The 21,765-nt window shown below is 30.8% G+C and overlaps 1 protein-coding gene across 1 annotated transcript in view; it reads right to left on the bottom strand.

The window, feature by feature from the left end:
- Window positions 1-9,145: 9,145 nt before the first annotated feature.
- Window positions 9,146-21,765, bottom strand: part of LOC143187006 (homeobox protein unc-42) — a 52,029-nt gene continuing 39,409 nt past the window's right edge. The window contains exons 5-6 of the mRNA XM_076390924.1: window positions 20,659-20,758; window positions 9,146-9,574 (exon numbers count right to left, since the gene is read on the bottom strand). Of these exons, the coding sequence (XP_076247039.1) occupies window positions 9,468-9,574; window positions 20,659-20,758 (207 nt within the window). The 3' untranslated portion in view covers window positions 9,146-9,467. The remainder of the gene's footprint in view (window positions 9,575-20,658; window positions 20,759-21,765) is intronic.

Below are 21,765 nucleotides of genomic sequence, written 5' to 3'. Positions count from 1 at the left end.
AAGTCGTCCTTTGAAGGTTATTATAGGCCTGCGTAAACAAAAGTAAACGTGAAATTCTCAATAATTATTGTGACAAAATAAATTATACCATTCTACCTGCAACAGCGTAACACGCATACAAACGCAATGCTCGTACTATTTCAGCTGCCCACTCTGCGGTTGAAGTCAGGAGGATTGCAGGACAATTCTCTACGTGTAGAGAATTTCCATGACATGACCGTTCTGTAACGTAATACAATCGTATAACGCATAACTGCACTCAAATCGTAACAGATATTTGCACTCGGAACATCCTTTCTACCTTAGGGGGTGATTGATCCCTGGGGAGTTACCCTAACAAGGGCTCGAAACTCATTTAACAATGCAGTCATGAAAGCTAAACATCGGATTAGGTATTGGCAACTAAAAGTATGCAATTTTACATTTCTTATCATATTTCTATGCAAGTTCTATCAATAGTTTTCTTATGTTTTTCTGATAAAAATAATATCAAACACGACATTGTTTGGATCATTTATAAAGAAAATTAATTAATATGCGGTACCATTTGTAACAGCTAAATGTACCCGGGCATCCAACGCTATGGTACAAATGATTAAGAGTGATTCGATTTGTGTTGTATTTAGTGTCATTTTTATCGGACAAATATAAGGGATTCATTCATATTACTTTAAAAAAATTTAACAAACATTAGAGATTTTCAATAAGTACTAATGAATATTTTCAGTAATAACACTAATTCTGATGAATTCTTGCTGGGATGCCTCGCATGCTGGCGTTAATCACTCGAAAAGTTTATGGCCCCACAATCAAAGATTTATGACTGCCGTAGAATATCAACTTGTTTATTATGCGTAGTATTATTATAAGAGTGATGCAGATGAATTTCCTATGTTCTGTTGATTAAAATAATACCAAATTCTATGTAAATCGGACAACTTTTAATGAACATAGGTTAAAATTGTGCAAATCGTTTTTTCTATACAATTTCTTTTTAAATTATACAATCTATGTCGTGTTTTGCATCATCGGAAAAATTGATTGCTAGTACTTGTTTCGAAATGTGATAAAAAATGTAGAACTGCGTACTTTGGTTTGTTAAGGCTTAGTTCTATTTTTGTTTTAGAGGTTTTCCTTTTTTTCGTACATAGAATTCTTGACAAGTCAAGGGATTGAATACAAAATCGGTGTCCAAGTAACAGATAACTGTACCCAGCGGGTCTGGTACTGGATGCAGTTATGCCTTGTATTACTGTAGTAAGGTAGCCAGATTGCATGGTAAAATATCTTCCAGTGACGTCATAGAGTAGAAAAATACCGCACGCTACTTCGTTCCATTGCTTGCGATATAACCCACTCCTCTATTTTACGATGTCGCTGGAAAGCATTTTGTTCTGCAATCTGGCTACCTTGCTCGGATTACTTCCGCGAGCCTTGTTTAAAATTCTGAACAATACTTGGGCATCCTTGATATATACATTAAGGTATGAATATTCGACATTGCTATTGAACTCATCCTCATATTTTCAATTGAGTTTCAAAGGGTGCATTGGACAGTATCCATTCCTTTAAAATTTAGCTTAATATACATTACTCTGCAGCTAGGAGATCAAGTGATGACATCGGAAGCTTTCCTGACGATTCTTCTAGACACGAGGGTCTAATTGATTTTTGTTTGTCTTTCAGTAATGATGGTTGTTAAAAAGTGGGTAACCTGTTTAGTATAAGAATATAGCGGAAATCTGAGATGTTGACGACGAGATTTTCGGGCTGAAACCACATTACATGTTCATCACATGGTTTGCAATCCGCATAGTGTACAAGTAGTAATATTTTTTTTTTTTTAATGAGATTCCCAAAATTGCTCCATCTTTTTGAACCGCCGATTATGCAAGAAGGATTTCAAGAAATATAGCCATATTTTTTCAAAACAATCTACATATGTTACAAATTTATGTAGATTATTTTACTTTGATCCGATTGAATTAGCGCTCAGCTGAGCACATATGATGAATGCAATGTCATTTTTATTCACTGGAAATAGTGAACAAAAGAGAGTACAAATAAGGAATATGTAATGACATATGGTGATAGTTTATAAAGGAACATAATATGTCGCTATTATTAAATCTGAGTCAAATTATAATTTAAAGATTAAAAGTTTAAATTCATGTAGAGCTATTTATATTAATTATTTCTTGAAAAGGGCGGTTATTCGACTTTAAATATAAATTATAATTTCAAAACAGGATGAAAATATATGCAAATATCGAGAAGGTTATGTCTTATTTCGCAAGAATCTAATATTAAGTATCTTGCAAACTATTCAAGTCAGGAGACTACAATTTTATAACATAGTTTTTTGATTTGCATCAAGTGTGAGTGTATCAAATTTGAAAAAAATATATAATTATTGTAGCATACAATATTGTGCGATTTAAAGTGGAATGACTGTAATCCACGACAGCGTGTCCATTAACACAAATTTGATTTCTCAACAAACAGTTTAACATCAACATATAATTTAGAATATTCATTATCTAAGAAGATTGGAGAGATTGTTCATGCGCATTGATTGTTAATTAAATCTGTAGCTGAAAAATATTGATGCATGAGAACACAAAATGGCGTACATGGGGCTTCATATAACGTGAGACGCAGAATCAAGATTGTCCGCATAACAAACATATACAAATGCCTATAATTAAGTACACTTATTGTATCTTTCTTTTATTTTTGTTAATATATTATATCAAAGTAAAGATACACGTGTTTTCAATGTGTCTACACCATCAAGATCCACACATTTTAAGACGTTAAAGACAATGTTCAACGACAGGTGTCAGAAGGAGATGATTTTAAATAAAATAAAATAAATAAAAGTGTATTTGGAGCTTCGTTTTCAAATTATTAATTGTTGGGATAATGTTTAAACTACTTGTAAAATCTGTCTGTCTCGGGACACATTCTACTAATTTCTTATGTCTGCTTTAGGACTTATTCTGTTGGACTTGCTACGTCTGATTTGAGCCTTATTTCACTGTGTCTGACTTGAAACATTTTCTGTTGACTTCGTCGTATTTGATTTGGAACTTATTGTATTAAATCTGCTGTGTCTGGCTCGAAACACGTACTGCTACCTTCGTTGTACTTGGGGTGACTAACGTACGTCGATAGTAGAATAAGTTCCTAATTAATCAGACAATTTCAAGCGTGGTTTAGACGTTATTTTAACAATTAATAACTTGAAAATGAAGCCCCAAATACAATTTCACCTTATTTTAGTACGTAGAAATACCTCATAAAATTTGACACCTGTAGTCAAACACTCTCTATATAAAAAGTATAATTATTACAATAACAAGGTAAAAGGATAACCAGATAATTTCTTTTGGTAATACGTGTATATTCTATATTATTTCTCGAATTATATATTTTTTTTAGTTTTCTTGTTATAGGGACCCAGAAAAGCAATCATTCATATAATTCATATTAAATCTTCGTTGAATAAAAATATTGTAACGATTATGAACATTACTTTATAAGAAAAATTCGATAACGATATGTAATTTTAAATGTAATTTTTATTTAGGCTATGTACAACACATACGTACAATACGTGACCTTTGCTTAAAACTATTTTACGCTCGCTCATTATGGATTTCCACTTAATCTTTAACGTCACCTAGTCTTTCCTCGACATACGTTATACATGTGAGAGCGTATACGTTTTTATGCATGTATTTTGTAACGCACGCAAGTGTATGTATAAGTGCATGTGTTTGTGTATATTGTGTGATATGTTACAAATTTTTAGGAACATTTCGCGTGGAACACCGCGAGTTATATTAAACTGTTTCCAAATCTGAATTCCGTATAGAGCCGAGCATTGTCTGATATCGTTTTTACTCGATTAACTGGCATCGAATATAATATTTCAGTGTACGTTCTAAAATAATATACATAACGTACATGTATGTATATAATTACTTAAAAAATTGTTTTTTGTATACTATTATTTCTTGTCTCTTACTATTTTCAGAGATGATAAAAAAAGCTCACATGAAATAAAACTCAATTTGCCTCCGCTTTATGGTAGAAACAGAGTACAGTATTTTCTTGTAAAGAAAAAAATCTTTTGCTTTTCTTTCTTTTATGATCGAACCTCAAAATGTGTATACCCGTTTTATCATGATGTGAAGACACATTCATTTGTCGGTCGGTCATTATTCTTTAGTTTTACGTCGCTTGTTACACGTACTTTGAAACCGAGTGTTCAACGAGGAAATAAAAAAATCTTACATATGAAAGTAACAATATTAGAATAACTTCCCGAGCAGTGTTGCCAGATGCCGGGTCTTCCAGTGACGTCATAGAGTGGAAGAGTGGGAGTATCGCAGGCAGACATTTAAATACTATGCAATAACTCCACTCTTGTACTATATTACGTCACTGGAAGACATTTTATCAGCAATAAAAATATTCTCGATTGTTTGTAAACAAAGTGTAGAGCAGATCACAGGCTATCGTGATTCACGAATAATAAGACAAAGTGAGTACAGTATCATGGAATAATTACAGCCTCGTAAGGTGAATTTGAATTTTTTTAGTGAGCTTTCGCGCAATGGTAACTTTATGCCAATATTTTGAAAGATTAGTTTTACAAAATTTGAACCTACAACAAAAAAAATCAACTTACTTGCAACCCAATGCTTTATCGACTTCACAATCACTTCTAGATCAAGGTTTCTTAATGTGGGTCCTATGGCCCTTTAGGCACACCGACATCGAATTTTCGAGGCAACGTGAAGAAAGAAAACATGAGGATAAAAAAAGAGAGGATAAGAAAAATGAGGGTGGGAAAAAAGAAAGGGAGAGGGGGGGGCCATAAAAATGACTGATGTTCGAAAGAGAGCCACAAGTCAAAACAGGTTGAGAAACCCTGTTCTAGATGATGAGGTAAATATATGTAATTATACTTTATAAAATACACATAACTGTAACGTAAAATATGTCATAAACTATTAAACGTTTGCTTCTAAAACTGAGTATCATTCGTGAAAGTATTTCAAGCTCTACCACTCTCCAAAAGCTTATCATAGAACAAGTGTTACTCCTCGGGATCTTCCCTTGTAGATTGTACGTGTAAAATGTACCACATAGCACAGATTAGTTACACTCTTCTCTATGAAGTATTTTTTTTTTTTTAAATAAAGACTAAACTGTTCAGCATGCAGCAAATTGTATTTAACTCTGTCGCTGTTTTTATTGTATTGCTGCTTTAACTTACAGAATTATATAAAGCGTCATTTCTGCAACACAGAGGCAAATCGAGCGTAATGTCATATGATATTTTTTGTTTAATTAAACTTCACTTTTCACTATAGCAGATATATCAATACACAGTATGTTTCAAAGCTTAAGGTACAAATTAAAGGGTGGTTGTTTCATATTTAAAGAAAATAAATCGAACATATAGAATAAACTTTTCTTTGTTTTACGCCTCGTTATCGAGAAAATTGACTTCGTGGTTCACCTATGAGTGCACCAAAGTACTGTTTTTGACGTTCGAGGAGCACGCTGAGACAAGCAAAATGCTTTTCCTGCATTTATATCTTTGTCTAAATACAATTTTTTAATTCAAAAGTTGTATTTTATAGTTTCGATTTATGTTTTCATATAAAATTGTAACCATTCCGTTTGTACCATTGATTATGAAACACCTTGTATATCAGAAACACAGGTAGAATAGAACATTACATTGCACTAGCTTACGTGTAGATATTAATAAGTTGACATTCTGATGTTTCATGATCCGACGATGTTGTTTGCAACATTATACTATAATCATCTCTTAATCCATCTAGGCTGGAACATCCTCCAGTATATTGTATAAAATGCTTGACTACACGTGCAAAAAACTTTAAGGCCTTATTTTACATGTCAAAATAAAACTTTGTTAGCTAATAATAATAAGCGTTTACAAAAAAATATAATAGTAAAAATAGTCACTGATACAAAAAGTCACTTGTTCTATACAACTTCCGTGAAATTCTAGCATATTCGACCTAGATAGTAGTATTACTATATCCTAGGACAAAATATCTTCCACTGATGCCATAGAACGTATACTGCATGGTGTTCGATTGTATTGTACCTACTCTTCTACTCTATGACGTCATTGGAAGACATTTAATCCCAGCATCTGGTAATACTGCTAGACAGTAGCTGTAAGAGTTACTGAGAATTTTTAATCAGTTTTAGACACTTGTAGTTGTAGACCAAGAAAAATTTTAATCAGAACTTCATTATTCTTCATTTTTGTCTTATTTTGGTATCTACTGAAAACGCTGTTATATTTTCTTTCACACGTAGTTAAACATTCTATATAACAATCCATAAACGCTCATTCTCGATTTTTGTCACTTGCATATTGTGACACTGGAAATAATTATTTTTTCAGTAGAAACGGAGTAATGTTAGATGTCAGTCAAGGCTCATCTCACGGATCAGGTTTGGACATACCCTTAATAATAAGATTGCAGTAAAACTACACGAAAACAATGCATTCAGTTGCAGCTTCATTCTCGACCAATATATTGATTAGACACTTATTGAAAATGACACCAATATAGACAAATGTTGATTGGACAGACTCCAAATATCACCACTAAAAGGCGTCAGGGAGAATAAATGATTCGATGACTTTTGTATAAGAAATAATGCCATTTAAATGTATTGCTCTATCTTCTAAAATAATACACAATTCTCCAAGCTAAATACTTTCGTACCTATCTAAGAAATTTGGCCAAACTTCTTTCATAAAATGATACTATTAAAATAAATTGATGATGAATAATAATGGTTGTTAGGAAAAAATACAAGATGTAGGTAATATGTTATAATATTGTATGATATAGGTTTGCCTCGGTTTTACAGTAATAATGAATTCATGTTAACAGTAGGTAGGATTTTAAAACAGACGGTAGTTGGAACATATTGATGAGATAAATATAATAAAATATATAGTTGATATAAGTCTTTTGGCTGTTCGAAGAAGAGTGTGTACATTTTGAACGATCCTTAAGATTCAGTTCAAGTAAGGTATTTCTAAAAAGATATTTAAAAAACTTTATAACGGTTAAATCACAGAGGGTACAATAAAATGTGAAAAAATTATTTTTTTATTACTGTTCCTCAATATATCTAAAAGTAGAGAATCTTCGAAGTATTAGTTTATAATAGAAATACGTTAACTTTCGCATTATTGATGCAAAACGAGGGCAAATTGGATGCTATGTTATAGAATGCTTTATGTCAGTACACCGGCTTTTAAAATATGGAAGCTTGTATTCTTTACATACTCAATTAAAGGAACAATTATAACAATCATATAAATTTGTTTTCTGTGACTAGATAATACGTATTCGCTTTATGAAGAGAAACAGCTTTATAATCGAAATAAAATTGAATCAATACGTTACATTTTTATATATTGTGTTTTCTTCGGTATTTTAAAGGATTTTTTCGGCATATTAACTAATTGTATATTCTTAAAACACTAGCTGATTTTGTTTTAGCAAGAGAGAGTTGGGTATCGTGAAAACATAATATTTGTTGAGCTTATTTGAGAAATAATAAAACATGGAAGTCTAATTATTTAGACCCTGGCGCCTTTCATACTGAAAACGCAAATTATTATTCCTTAGCTTTATTTATCACTCCACTCCAATTATTTAAAATCTGCTGAACATAAACACACAAATCAATATCTAATACTTTACTAAGGGTAGGTATGCTTACACTTTTAAAAGGACATTGAAAAATTGTATATGCTAGAATACCTGTCGATTACATTGTATACGTATCTCTTCCCTATTTACATTCTCCTTAGTTAACAAAAGTTTGAATCGTTGTTAGGAAACTAATGAAAGATTTCACGAACCGTGTACGTACTGAATTCAACTTTTTCTGTGTATTTCGATTATTTAAACATACGTACTGTGTACCGCGCTGAAAAACAAAGAATATCTCTTCAATTCCATAAAGAACATGAAAAGTATCGTTTTAATATTTCAAAGTATATATCATATACTTCAATAAAGAAAAATATTTTGAAACTTATTCAATACGCAGCTTGACAGCCTTAAAAAGCAGCATAAAAATGTTCATTGATTATGAGGTGTAATTTTCGTGTTCTTTTTAAAGTTGTCAAGCTGTGCTAAAGCACAAACAGTGTACTGTGAGCAAAGCAACAAAAACTCAAAGATTATAATATTAATTCTACATACAAATATCACATAATTAAAGCATAAAAGATAACTTGGAATGCGTTGTGTTTTATACAAAATAATTAAAATTTGTATACATAATGTTTATATAGCTCGCCCGAGCAAACCTGATGGTTCTATTGTAGATGTTCAAACAAAAGGTAGAAAATTGGAAAATCGATTTATCCTTTTCTCTTCTATAGTTAGAAATACTTTTTTCGACTGAAATTATCATGAATACTTACATTTATCTTATAATGAATTTAAACGTGAATAATTATTACGATGTGTTTGACTTTTCTTTTAAATAAACTAATAAATTTATCTCAACAATCATAAACACTATAAAATAAGCATCCAGTTAATTTACTAATTGTAAATAAATCTAATCCGATAATATGTATGGTTGGCAGTCGAAAGTCACGCCATGACTTTCTTGGTTATTTCGTATAGTCATACGATTACAGTATTCCCCGAATAAACTGATGTGTTCAAGTTCTTCCCCAGAAAGTAGGAAAATTTCAAACTACTGATGTTCAGATTTCGCTAGATTTTTTAAATATAAGTATTTATAAATACTTATTTGTAAATAAGTAGTCATGAAAATTGCTAAGTCTTGCAATAAAGAAACAGCAGTTTTCGGTAAGGATGATTTTGTACCAGCTTAACTAATGGTAAGGTGTTAATAGAATACATTATTTTATACTAGGAACACTTGTTAGTGATTCCTTCGACCATTAAGTCTACTTGGGCTAGCTGTACTTATCATGTACGTACGATTAATTATAGTGTATGTATATTTAATATAGTATATTATAGTTTTAACAAAGTATTTTACCAAAATACCATTAACATTACGATGAAATGTCAGATATCTCGTGTATTTTAACGTAGTAATCAGAAACTGTTGGTAAACAAATAATTTTGATAAGTTTGAAGTGGTAACACGATGGGTACATGTATTTCGTGTATATTGGTGATTCAATTTCTGATTTCTTGAAAAACTTCACGAGAGTTTTGTTAACTGGATTTTCATTTCACCGTCTTTTTAATGCTGTCTACATGATACACACTTCGAAATATTGTTTTCCCTTTCATTCTTCGACAACACAATTTGGCAACGAGTTATTCCACTGAAGACACGCATTCAAATACTTTAGTAGAATCCTCAAATGATCCACTCATATACGTTTACAATTATGTTTGATATTGTAACATCGGTGCAGCGAGATTCGGATGATGGGCCGTATTCATTCTTAAAGCGGAAATGCTTTTGTTGTACCATTCATCTTCCGCTGACATTCCTGAAATGAGAGAATAAATTATTTTATCACTAGTTATAAAATCCTTGTTATAAATTGTAAGGTACTTTAAGATAAAATCAGTTGATAATTATATTCCACTGATCTATGAAAAGACAATTAAGAATTTATATTTTTACAACTGATGTCTAATATATTAGACAATTTTTTTACAAATTTTAAATTACTGATTATGAAGTTAGCAAATTATAGAGATTTTTATTAAAGCCTCCCAATCTGATCAGGCAGGAACTTCGGTTCATGTTTGATGGAAGTATACCATTTCAATACCTTTTGAGTCAAGATTTATGGGTTTTAGTATTTGAGAACAGAGAATCTTTGAAAGTAAAGAACTATAAAAGATATAGAAGGTACTCTGCAACAGGTATCAGAAATATGATTTTAGATGTGAAAATAGGACAAAAATCGAAAATAAGAAAATTGAGATTAGATCTTCGCTTCAAAGTTATTCATTCTTTTTAAACTGTCTAAAATTCGTGTGAAATGTGTCTGACTTTGGATTTATTCTATTACCAACGTGTATTAGTCAGATGAGACACAGCGATATCAGTAGAATATGTATGTCCCGAGCCAAACCAATTTCACGCATGTTTTAGACACTTTTTCAACAATTAATAATTGGGAAACAAAGCCTGGAATGCAATTTTGTTTGCTTATCTTCATTTTCGTCTTATTTTAGCATTTAAAATTAATTCTTAAAATTTTTGACACCTATTGTCGCACACTTTATACGTAGAGACTAATTTCTAGTTTGTTTAATTTTTTCTTTTTATAAAATCCTTCATTATATTGGGAAATGTCGTCGTTATATCGCATATCCGCGATAAAAGTGACAATTTTAAAAAGTAGGAGAGAATGACGTAATGACGGTCAGTTGGCAATGGTGGTTAGTATTACTATTATAAAATGCTATTCCTGGTTCGTGTAATTCTTTTTTATTTTTCTGCATTTTGTAACACTATTGACTCTGTCACTGAATAGTTCCTGGCTTAGTAATTGTTACACAACCATAGAAAACAAGCTTCTTACATTTGTACTTTTTATATCACATGTAATACTTTACGTGCACAACGTAGAAAAATAGGTATTAGTTTTTAAGGTTTTTTTGCAGTTCAATCTTGTTTAAATATCGATATGTCATAAAGATATAAAATTAGAGTCAACTTTGGTATAGATATATTTGATTTCGTTATTTAATATTCAGTGTTATCAACTAATGCATGTAGGGAAAATGAAGCTCACTTGTAGTAAAAAGCATGAAAACGAAAATTAAGGTAGAATTAATAAATAAATTAAAATAGGGAAGAAAAAGACCGAAAGATCCTGTAATTCAAATGACGACAAAAATGTAGATATAGATACAGCCAATAATACATGAATCATCTGTAATCAGTTCTGCTAGGTTTACGAAATATGGTACAGATTCGAAATATTCTAGTTGGTATTCGCATGAAAATTATTTACGAAAAAACTGTACAACACTTTAAATCACGATTCACCGCTATTACCCGCTGATATGAACAATAGTCAAAGCCACCTTTCTTTAATTGTTAATTTCACCAAATAAATGATTATAAAACTAATTATTTTTGTAGTAGATTAATAGCTTAAGCATTCAAGTTTATGAAAAGCGACTTTCAATAAATATATTATTTATATTTTGGTTTTCTAGCAATTATTACTCACGTGACCGCCATTACCTCATTCTCCTCTAAGCTTTTGATTGACCTTTTTGCTGCTATTACTATTTTATGCAATTTCTTTCAAAATTGAGAAAATAAAAAATAATTATAGTCTGTCTCTGCCTATTCAATTAGAAAAATATTTAAAATTGAATACTGCCTCAGTTTTCCAGTAATCTTGAATACGATTGCACCTTTGTGTTCCTGTGTGGAATAACAAACACGATTTCAACGTCTAATTCTTAAAAATGCAGGTATTTCCGCTTCAGAAAAGAATATTTGTTCTCCATATCGTTTGGTTTTACTTACTAGTAAATCCGAGAATAAGTCAACGAAAATCATTCTAAAATACTGATATGGATTTTTTCCAATTGGCGTTTGCATTCTTCTTACAAAAATCAAAATGCAGTGGAGAACTTGCATGATTTACCAAATATAATAGAAAAAGAACACACGCTTCTCTGATAAAAAAATACGGATAACCTTAAAAAAAATTATCCACAGTATTCCTCTTTTGATACCAGTCAAAATGTTATGAAAAACAGAGAAGATGTGTAGGTGGTTTCCTTCAGTTTGAACATCCTATATAACAGAATATGTTTTGTCGACAATATAACTATGATAGCCATACAATTACATTTTGTAATATTATTGTGTACGAGAATTGTTACATCCTCGTTATTGTTAGCTTAGCGTATTGTCAGAGTCAAAGAGTTTTCTAAGTGACCAAAAATTATTCAAGAGTGCAGGATTGTTGGACAACTGCACCCCAAATATCGAGGGAATACGATTCAAAAAAGGCAATTTCTGTGATAATGTCATTGATGTCCAGAAATTTATTAAACTACTTTCTCCTTCACTGTAAAGATTTTCAACTGCATGCATTATTGTCACCGCCTACCCTTGTTGAAACTCCACCAATAGAAAACTTTTTAGCCCATCCTCTTATAAACGTCTTCAACCAATAGTTTTTAACCATAGGATAACTTTGCTCAAGTTTCACGCAACGACAGGCAGATCTTTTATAAACTCTAACAAGAAACCAGCGTCTTCTTATACTTATAATAATGTTTTGTTAAAAATTAGCTAGTTGTATAAAATTAATTTGCCATGCAACCTTGTACATTTCGTACGCAACAGTTGTAGTCGAAATGTTGCCAGTCAACACTAATAATAATGTACTACGAAGTTTAACGTGTATAATGGGTAATTATTCTTCTTCTTTTTCAGTGAACCCAATCTTACCTAAAACTCTAAAATAATACATTTAATAGTAAATATCCTCTTGCGTATATCTCAGAAATTAAAACCAAATAGCGGTTAGATGAAAATTACTCAGGATATTAATTTTGACCAGATATACAAACAAAGTCATCGAAATCTGTAAAAGGTGTGTTCTCTTTTGTATAATTATCGGAACAATTTGCCCAATCTTCAAAAATACTTTCTATGTATATCCAACATAATTAAAGAGGAAAACTAAAATACTTTTCTCGTAAAGAGTAACGAAATGATCTGATTGAACGATTTTCTCAGGCACATTGCTGTAGCCGCTAATCGTCCGATTTGCTATCGCATTAAAATGTTAAATCGTTACGAGAAACGGGGACACTGGTAGATCTACATCCAATGTGAACGTTTAATACGAAGAGTAACAGGCAGCCAATTGCGAATAGTCTTGATTCGATTTAAAGGCGATATTCCATCTTGCAACGGAAATGGTGTAAGACGGCGCTCGAGCGGAAATGAAGAGAACGTCTTGGACTGAAGGAAGGAACATTTGTACAGATCTTCGATTGCCGTAATTTCCTGTCTAGTTTTTTGCGAAATTATTCAATAGTATTAGGTGAATACCAGAGAATATCGAAAAAGTTTCAAAATTTCGCGCATGGAATCGTCTTTATTATTTATTCAAATTGTTATACTTACATTACTTACTTATTCAAATTATAGGAGAAGAATTAAATATAATGGATACTACACTTGTATACAATTTAAATAACGTCATTATTTAACAGTTAAGAATACCTATATTCCTCTTCAATCCGCATATAAAAACTCAAAACATTGCTTCACATGTAAATACATATAATGTATTGTGTTACATGATCAGAACTAACTATGGAAATTAATATTTGCATTTTTACCGTTTCAAAATCTTGTAAAATTTTTACGTCTATGTTTCTAATAGACTGTTCTCTTGTTTTAAGGTATAGCTGTTGTTTCGTCCACAAATACGTTCAGAGTATGTATTTTTTGATTAATATAACAATTTTTTTTTAAGGAGTTAGGTCTCAAGAAAAATTTATTCGTCACATAAAAACAGTAAATATGTATATGTGTATATACATTTACAGTCTACAATAGCTACTTTGAAATTGCAATTTTTTATAACTGATAGGATACATAAGTTCATTGCAATACTGGGTTTAGCAAGTTTTACAACGATACTATTTAGTATACAGTTCCACTTTACATTTGCAGAGTTAATGTATCAATTTCGTTCGTAGTTTCCACAAAAGAGCATTGTCAAACCATGAGGTCAATGTCTTAATCGCGGTTGCTACATGAATATTTGAGATCATTTATTAAAGAGACAATTCTGCATGACCTTAACTGACTTTGTTGTTATATGTATTTGTATTCACTCTGAAGACTGCTTCAGATAATAAACAGAAGGATATAGGATACTATTTAAATAAAAAAAAATGACCTTCATATTTTTTAAGCGACTCCAGTTACAAGAAAGTCGACAGCCATATTGCACATGTACTTCAAAAGTGACGCAAAGAAAATAACGTAATTTTTGTGTTACAGTTATAAATGAGTTTGGTAAGTGTACCTCTATTTATTATAAAAAGGTTACCAGATAAAGTTTAAAATTCTAGAATTTATACAAAGAACTCTTCAAATATAAATTACAAATTATTTAAATAATAACAAGAAAATCATTTCATGCAAGTAACACATAACTATTTTTTAGATTAAATATTCAAATAAGATAATGTTTATTAAGTAAAATTACTTTTTATGCCAATATTATGTATTTAATAAATAATTTTTTCCTAAACTCATAAATAGTTTTGTGCTTCCCCTGAAAACCATACTTTTTTGAATTGTATATGATATGATAACTCCTTTAGAATCAAATAATTTTTTTTTTAAATTTGTGTATTACTCATAGTTTTTAAAATTAAGGTTGTTAATTTGCAAGGGAATACCTTGTATAAAATTAAATTTAATAGATTATCAATATATGACTTCTCTTAGCAGAAGCCGTTTTGCTTTTTAGGTAAAACGTTTTGATTCTTCAGCACTGAAGCCTTACACAAACTGTTAACAATTTAAAATTAGTTTGAATTTAAACGAAAAATGTTGCGCAATCTGAAAGTATTCCTCTAGGCTAGCCAGATAAATTGGTGTGACAAGCTTTTTGGAACTAAATTAACTTTTGAATAATAAAAGCTGCCCTCAAGAAATTCGTGGGAATACTATATTTTACTTTGGGCAGAGCTTTTATTTTTAACCTATAGATTATAACAGCAATATAATCCTTTATATGTAAAGGATTCATTTTTATCCACTTATTTTTCACTATATTATGTATCACAATGTATATTAATTATACCAGTGAATTCAAAGCACATACTTTTTCATCAAATGTAAGTACTAATTTTTTGTATTCAACTAAATCATTGAGATTTCTAGATTTCTCCTATTTTTTACCTGGATCTGAGTTTGGATGTTTTTGATAATTCCCGACCTTCTTTTCTAACGTATCCGATGTGACAGTTTTAGATATAATTTTGACCAAAAGTTCACATTTTTGTTTAGTTTGATGGAAGTCATGTTTAGTTTCAGATGAGGTAAATCATGACATAGCGTCTTCGAGATACAATGCAGCTCTGTTCCAGTCATTTCGTCTAAATGTCAAGACAAAGGTCTTTTCGTAATAAATAGATTTCTCTGTGCGAAAATCTACATAAATTAGGTAATGACAAAGTCACCAAGTTTCGTTATTAACATTTGTATCAATTTTTATAAGTGATACTAAAAAGGAATAAAGTAAGATCAATATTTGATTTATAGTTTTTATCAATATAGGAATACAGTAAGGAACATAACTGAACCAATAACCACAAGTTTTGTATAAATATTTATTTATTGCTAAGAATGTACGATAATTTTTATCACAGTTAGAATTAACACAAGAAATTTTTTCAATAATTAATGTCTCCTCATTTAGCAATGGCAAAAAAAATGGATTGACTCGGTTTTTCATTTTGAAATGTTTTAGCGCTATATTTACATCTAGCTGTTAGGTATATTTACAGAATATTACTATACGTCTTAGCACTCAATTTCTCGTAATCAGTCGAACAGAAAAGCACGCAAGTGAAGTAAGAATAAATATGAAGTCAATTGCTTCAAATTATTTAAAATAAGCCATTTCTCTTTTGAATGACAGCTTGTCAACACGTCAGACGGCGAAAAATTGTAGTGTTATTCAATCGACAGTGCAGAGAATAAGAAAAAAAATAGTGTAAAAGTATATTATTAAATGTTGGAGAAAGACCACAAAAATGATCACCGCAGGATGAACGAAGGATTATACGGTTTGTCACATCTGGTGAAGTTTCGAGTGCCATTATGGCTGAAAAATGATTAAAAGAAGACACGAATGTACAAATAAGCAAATGGACAGCACAAAGAACCCTCAAAGGACCTAAGTTTAGAAGCATTAAGAAAAAAAAGAAGCCAATGTTATCGAAGAAAAATATTAAATTTCGTTTGGAATTTATCAAAAAATATCAAAACTAGACGACTACTGAATGGTAACGGGTCATTAGGTCAGACGAGACCAAAATTAACAGAATTTGTTCAAATAACATACTTGGTGATGAATTTGTAAAAATAAAAGGCTTAAATTACGACATGTAAAGCAAACGGTAAAGCATGGAGGCGGATCCCTAATGTTTTGGGGATGCCTATATAGCATTTGGTATTGAATCACTGCACCGAATTAATGGCATCGTGAATCAGTACATGTACAAGGATATTTTACAAGACCATCTCATAACTGTTGTTGAAAACATACCTTTTGAAGAAGAAAATGTAATTTTCGTGCATGACCGAGACCCTAAGCAGACTGCTAAAAGCGTAAAAAATTGGCTCAGAACTAACAAATTTTCTATTCTGGATTGCTCTGCACAGAGACCTGGTCTCAACCCCATAGAGAATCTATGTGGTTTACTAAACAGACGACTTCGAGATTTATATGGCTCCCAATCAACTCCAATCACAGATTTGTAAATAAACTTCAAAAACAGTGAGAACAAATATCTCTGGATTATTCCAAGAATTAATAGAAAGTATGTCAAAGCGAATTAGTGCAGTTTTGCAAGCAAAAGGGTTGTGGACGAAATATTAAAAGTAAATAATATATTAGATATTGTCAAGTATTGGATGTGGTGTAAAACCGAGTCAATCTATTGTTCCTGTTACTCCTAAACAAGATATTAATTATTGAAAAAATGTCCTATGTTACTCCTAACTGTAATCAAAATAATTATAATGTTTATTTTTTGTTATTCTTCTATATTCCTAGTAATAAATATAATGATTTATAGAAAACTTGTGCTTATTGGTTCAGCTATATTCCTTGCCTTCTTAGCTTTCTTTATAAGCTATGCTTTTTGTAATCAAAAATAGAATATCACTATCAGAAGAGTGAGTTACATCTTTTCAGAAAGGAATCATACATGATCAGTAACAGTGAGAATACAGAGTGTTTGATGACAATTATCAGAAATCCTAAGGGCTGATTCTATAAGACAAAATAGGAAAACAATCAAAAATGGCAAAATTACGTTTAAGGTTTCGTTCCATAGTTATTAAACGTTGAGAAAATGCCCAAAGTATGCATAAAGTGTACCTGATCTTGGTCTTATTTTACTGCTGTTGCTGCCAAATCAGTAGAATAAGTACCAAGTTAGACATAGTAAGCTCAATAAGATAAATTTCAAATCAGATATAGCAAAGCCAGTATAATAAGTCTCAAGTTAGATACAACGTAATCGGTAAAATATGTATATCTCGAGTCAGATGTGTTTCGCGCGAATTTTAAGCGTTTTCTCAACAATTAAGGACTCTAAAATGAGGCAACAAGTATATTATTATTATTCTTGATTCTCATTTTATTTCAACATGTAGAATCAACTCTTTAAATTTCTGACACCTGTCATCAAACAAGCTGTATACTGATGCACTTTAACTCATTAAGGGCCGAAATTATATAAAGGCAATGTTATTAAAAAATATAAATATATCCATCCTATACATTATTTTGCAGAGGCAAACAACATTTTATAATAGTAAACACTACATTTATAGGAATCCACTAAACGAAAGAAATCCACAAAGCAAAGTCTGTGACTTACAAAGAACTGGTGTAATCTAGTGTTACAAATACTTCAATTTTGTTAATTTTCAAAACGCTGTAGAATCTAGATTAGAAAGGAGAAATAGTATGGAAAAAATATTAAGCTAATCCTTGGGATTCGCGTTCATAACAGTAACATGAAGAAATAGAATTCAATATTGTAATACATCTGTTGTCGAACACTCTATACGTCTATATGCTACAGTCAAAACCCGAAGTCAGTTAATACTAGTTTTGAATTAATTTTAAAATTATCAGAATGCTGTTAACGAAAACTTCCACTTCTCACTGCACAAAGTGTTTCAATCAATACCACTCACAATCAGTATTAATCACACACCCAATATTCCAACACACGTCACCCAATCTAACCCAGCATCCAAATCGGTTAGAGTGTGAGACCACTGATGAAGTATAAGGATTATACTTCGTCAATAGTGATACCAATGATTCGTGTAATCAGACCTACCAATCGGCCAACGTGTTGATTGTGTTTGTCTCTCTCACGGATACACACGTATAGACAAAATTCAATGTAATTGTACTGAACACTTTTTTGCCAATATCTTGGAAGCTATAATTTACTGTTGATTACATAGGGTACTTGTCTACATTTTGGTACCCATACCTATTTCTGTGCTTATAAATTTAAATCATTTTTCAGAGTGTAATACCTTTTTTTAATTTTACATGTAACAAGTAAGCTTAACTTAAAAAAATTCCTCACTTTATATATAAAAATTTAGTTTTTGTAAATGATTGTAGTTGAAAGGCGCAGAAATATGGACAAGTACCTTATAAGAAAAAATTATTAAGAACGTTGATTTCTACTACATACTTAAAAATCATCCAGATTGGCGGGGACCCAGTTCATCGACAGATCGGAAAGTCTTTGTAATTCAAAATGTTATAAAAGTATACAATATTGTAAGAAATAAAATATTAAATAGATTTCTTCAGTATACGTATATTGCAATTAATATTAGGGGAAAGCACCCAAAGTTCGTCCCCATACCTAATCTCGTCCCTCAATCTATCTGTGATGTTAAATATTGAAATCTGGTAGGGATTATGTAATCTTATGTTAAATATGATTCTTATAAGCTGTCAGGATAAACAAAAGAGTCCATTAATTTCACTACGACTTATAACAGTTGTTTACTTTATACGTGTACCAATATAATGCTTGGTCATATTTGAAATCACGTTTCAGTACCTAAAGTAGATAATTCTATCATGTTTTTTTTTCTCGGATGTAGCTTATAATCTATATTTTGACATTCCAAAATGGCAATCTTGTTTTGCATTTGTTAAGTAAAATTGATCGTTACATTAAAAAGTGATGTTGTGCTTAACTTCGTCCCTTTATAATGGTCCTAATTTCCTTATGGTCCATATGTAATGCAGTTTTCGAGCGATATAAGAGGAGAAAAATGAATCAGATGTACCGGACGTTTCAAATGAAACACTTCAAATAAATCGGTTTTTGTACAATATTTGCACATAACCATATTGTTTACTTCTTGTTTTATTTATGCTCAACAGATACATTATTTTTCTGATTGTATAAGTAAAATATTTTCCAAGTATAGAAAATACAATTATAACGTATTTTTGACCTACTAAAAACTATTTTTTTATCATTAAACCTAAGGGGGACGAAATTAGGAATACTTTTTACTAAATCAAAACCGCATAGTTTCAGATTTCTATCTTTAGTTTTATTTATATAAGATTTTAGAAAAAAAGTGATAAAAAGAATACATGACTTTAAAGTGCTTATAGAAATTTTTTTGAAAGATATAAAAAGTCGTTTGGGGAACGAAATTTGAACCCTTTACCCTAGTTTTCTCTGATTACGACTAGTTTGACCTGAAATCGGGTTTCGACGATGAGGATGTTTTGTTGGTTTTAGCCTAAGAATAATTTTTAAGCAATATTGGTATTGACTAAAACGTTTTGCATTTTCTAAAATTAGCTAATCAAAACTAGTACTGATGAGACTCCTTAGTTAAAACTAGTTTTGACTAATTTTGGGTTTTAACTATAACATATGCACTTAACAGAAAAATTAGAGAATTGCGAAATTTTTACCAAAAATATTTAGATCGAAATAAGCAAATATTCCAATTGGAATCCTTTTGTCTAGTCATTCATGAATTTTTTATCTGCAAAATTCATCTCTGCAAAAATACATATTTCTATTTCAAGAGTAAAAGCTGATCTCGAAGTGACCTTGAAAGTACCCACATATTAAAAAACTATCTAATAATGGCATTTTAATCCCCCCTTAATATCGAGGAGGACGTATCCCAGTTTTTTTGTTTTATTTAGTTGTTTACAAGATATATCGGTGTGTCAATTTAATGGCACACCCTGATGTCGACAGATACGTAGTCGTTTAGCTACGGAGGGAAAGAAAGGGTTAAAAAACTACTATTTTCAAGTAGAAATAGGAGAATGCTACGTACATCATTAGATATAGAATGTAAAACCAATATAAATTCTTTCTGCATTTCTGTTTCGATTTATTTACGAATTTATAACGAATAGAGAGATTGATCATGTATTCTTTGTGGGCGTCTCGATTTTAGAATTATTTTTCAAATAATAAACTCGACACTTTTACAATAAAATACTCACTGTATTCATTAAAATAATACTATGCAGTAAATACCTATGTACATATGTATATCTTTTTTAAGTAAGAGTTTACTTCTAAATTAACGTATGATTCCTGTATGTAATACTAAAGTAGGTTCATCACTTATTTTTGTAAGTATTCGATAATCTATTAACGAATTAAAAATTGCTCTGCACATAATAAACTCTTCCAAAAAAGAGATGGATATCAATAGCAACATATTCAAAATGACCGTAATCGACTATAATCTATAATTATTTAGTTCATTATTCTATAACTAAGAATTAGAAACACTTACCCATTGCATCCTGTCTCATACCGGTGACTGCCGACATGTTGGACGCTGAATGAGACATAGAAAATGGTTGCGTCATACTCGGATAAGACGTCGTACCCATCTGGACAAACAAATCGTAATATAAATGAAAGTGTTCTTGTTTCAAAATAGTATTATAAATACTTAAAGTTTTGTATTGTATGTTTTCACTTTAAAACATAAAAATAAAAAATTAGAAAACAGCATATGTACTTTTAGTTATTAACTATTATATAGCTACTTAATACTTTTTAATGAGATATATTGTCGGGGATTTTTGGAGAGAATATTTTGAGGAATTGGTCCTTATAAGTTATTTTCAATATTCTTTTTCAGTATTCTCAAGGTTTGGGATAAGTTTGGGTTAAGTTTAGTAGAGGTTTACATTGTGTTTGAGTTTACTTTGAGGTTAGCTGGGTGCGTGGTTAAAATTGGGTGGTGTGGAATATTGGATGTGTGGTTAACAGTGGCTCGTACATAGGAGGATGCGCGTTGCGTGGAATACGGTAGTGGAACATAAAACATTCCTTTGGGGACTGAAATTATAGTAATAGAAATGAACTGTTACAACTTTCCTAATTTAAACTTCACTTGGACCACTGAAATTTTAAAGAGATATTAATATTACCCCAGTCCCAGATAGCATAGAGATGTCTTAAAGACGCCCAGTAAGGCCCTAAAAATGTCAAGAAAACGTACAAATTACGTCGTAAAATAAAATAGACGTCTTTAAGATGTCGTGTGTTATTTGAGGTGCTAATCACGCATCCAATATTCCACACCCATCACTCAGTGTTAGGTAATCACATCCTCAACATTCGACCACACACTGATTTTTTTTCCTGTTATTAAATTACGTTACGTTTTAATTTCGGTGGCCAAAAAATTAATACCTCTATTGAGTTTAGATCACATTTGTTTGCCTAAGTATTATTTTATTTAAAATTTACTATTATGATTTGAATATCATCATATCTTAGTACTTATTGGTAACTAAATTTAAAAAAAAAAATTTGAAATCAATTTATAGGACTGTTGAGAGGTACAAATAGAAAATACAAACATGTCTTCTAGTAATTCATTTTGTTT

Source organism: Calliopsis andreniformis, unplaced genomic scaffold, assembly GCF_051401765.1.
Source record: "Calliopsis andreniformis isolate RMS-2024a unplaced genomic scaffold, iyCalAndr_principal scaffold0022, whole genome shotgun sequence".
Taxonomy (NCBI): Eukaryota; Metazoa; Arthropoda; class Insecta; order Hymenoptera; family Andrenidae; genus Calliopsis; species Calliopsis andreniformis.
Note: the sequence above shows the minus strand (reverse complement) of the source record. Positions and strands in the feature narration are given on the sequence as shown.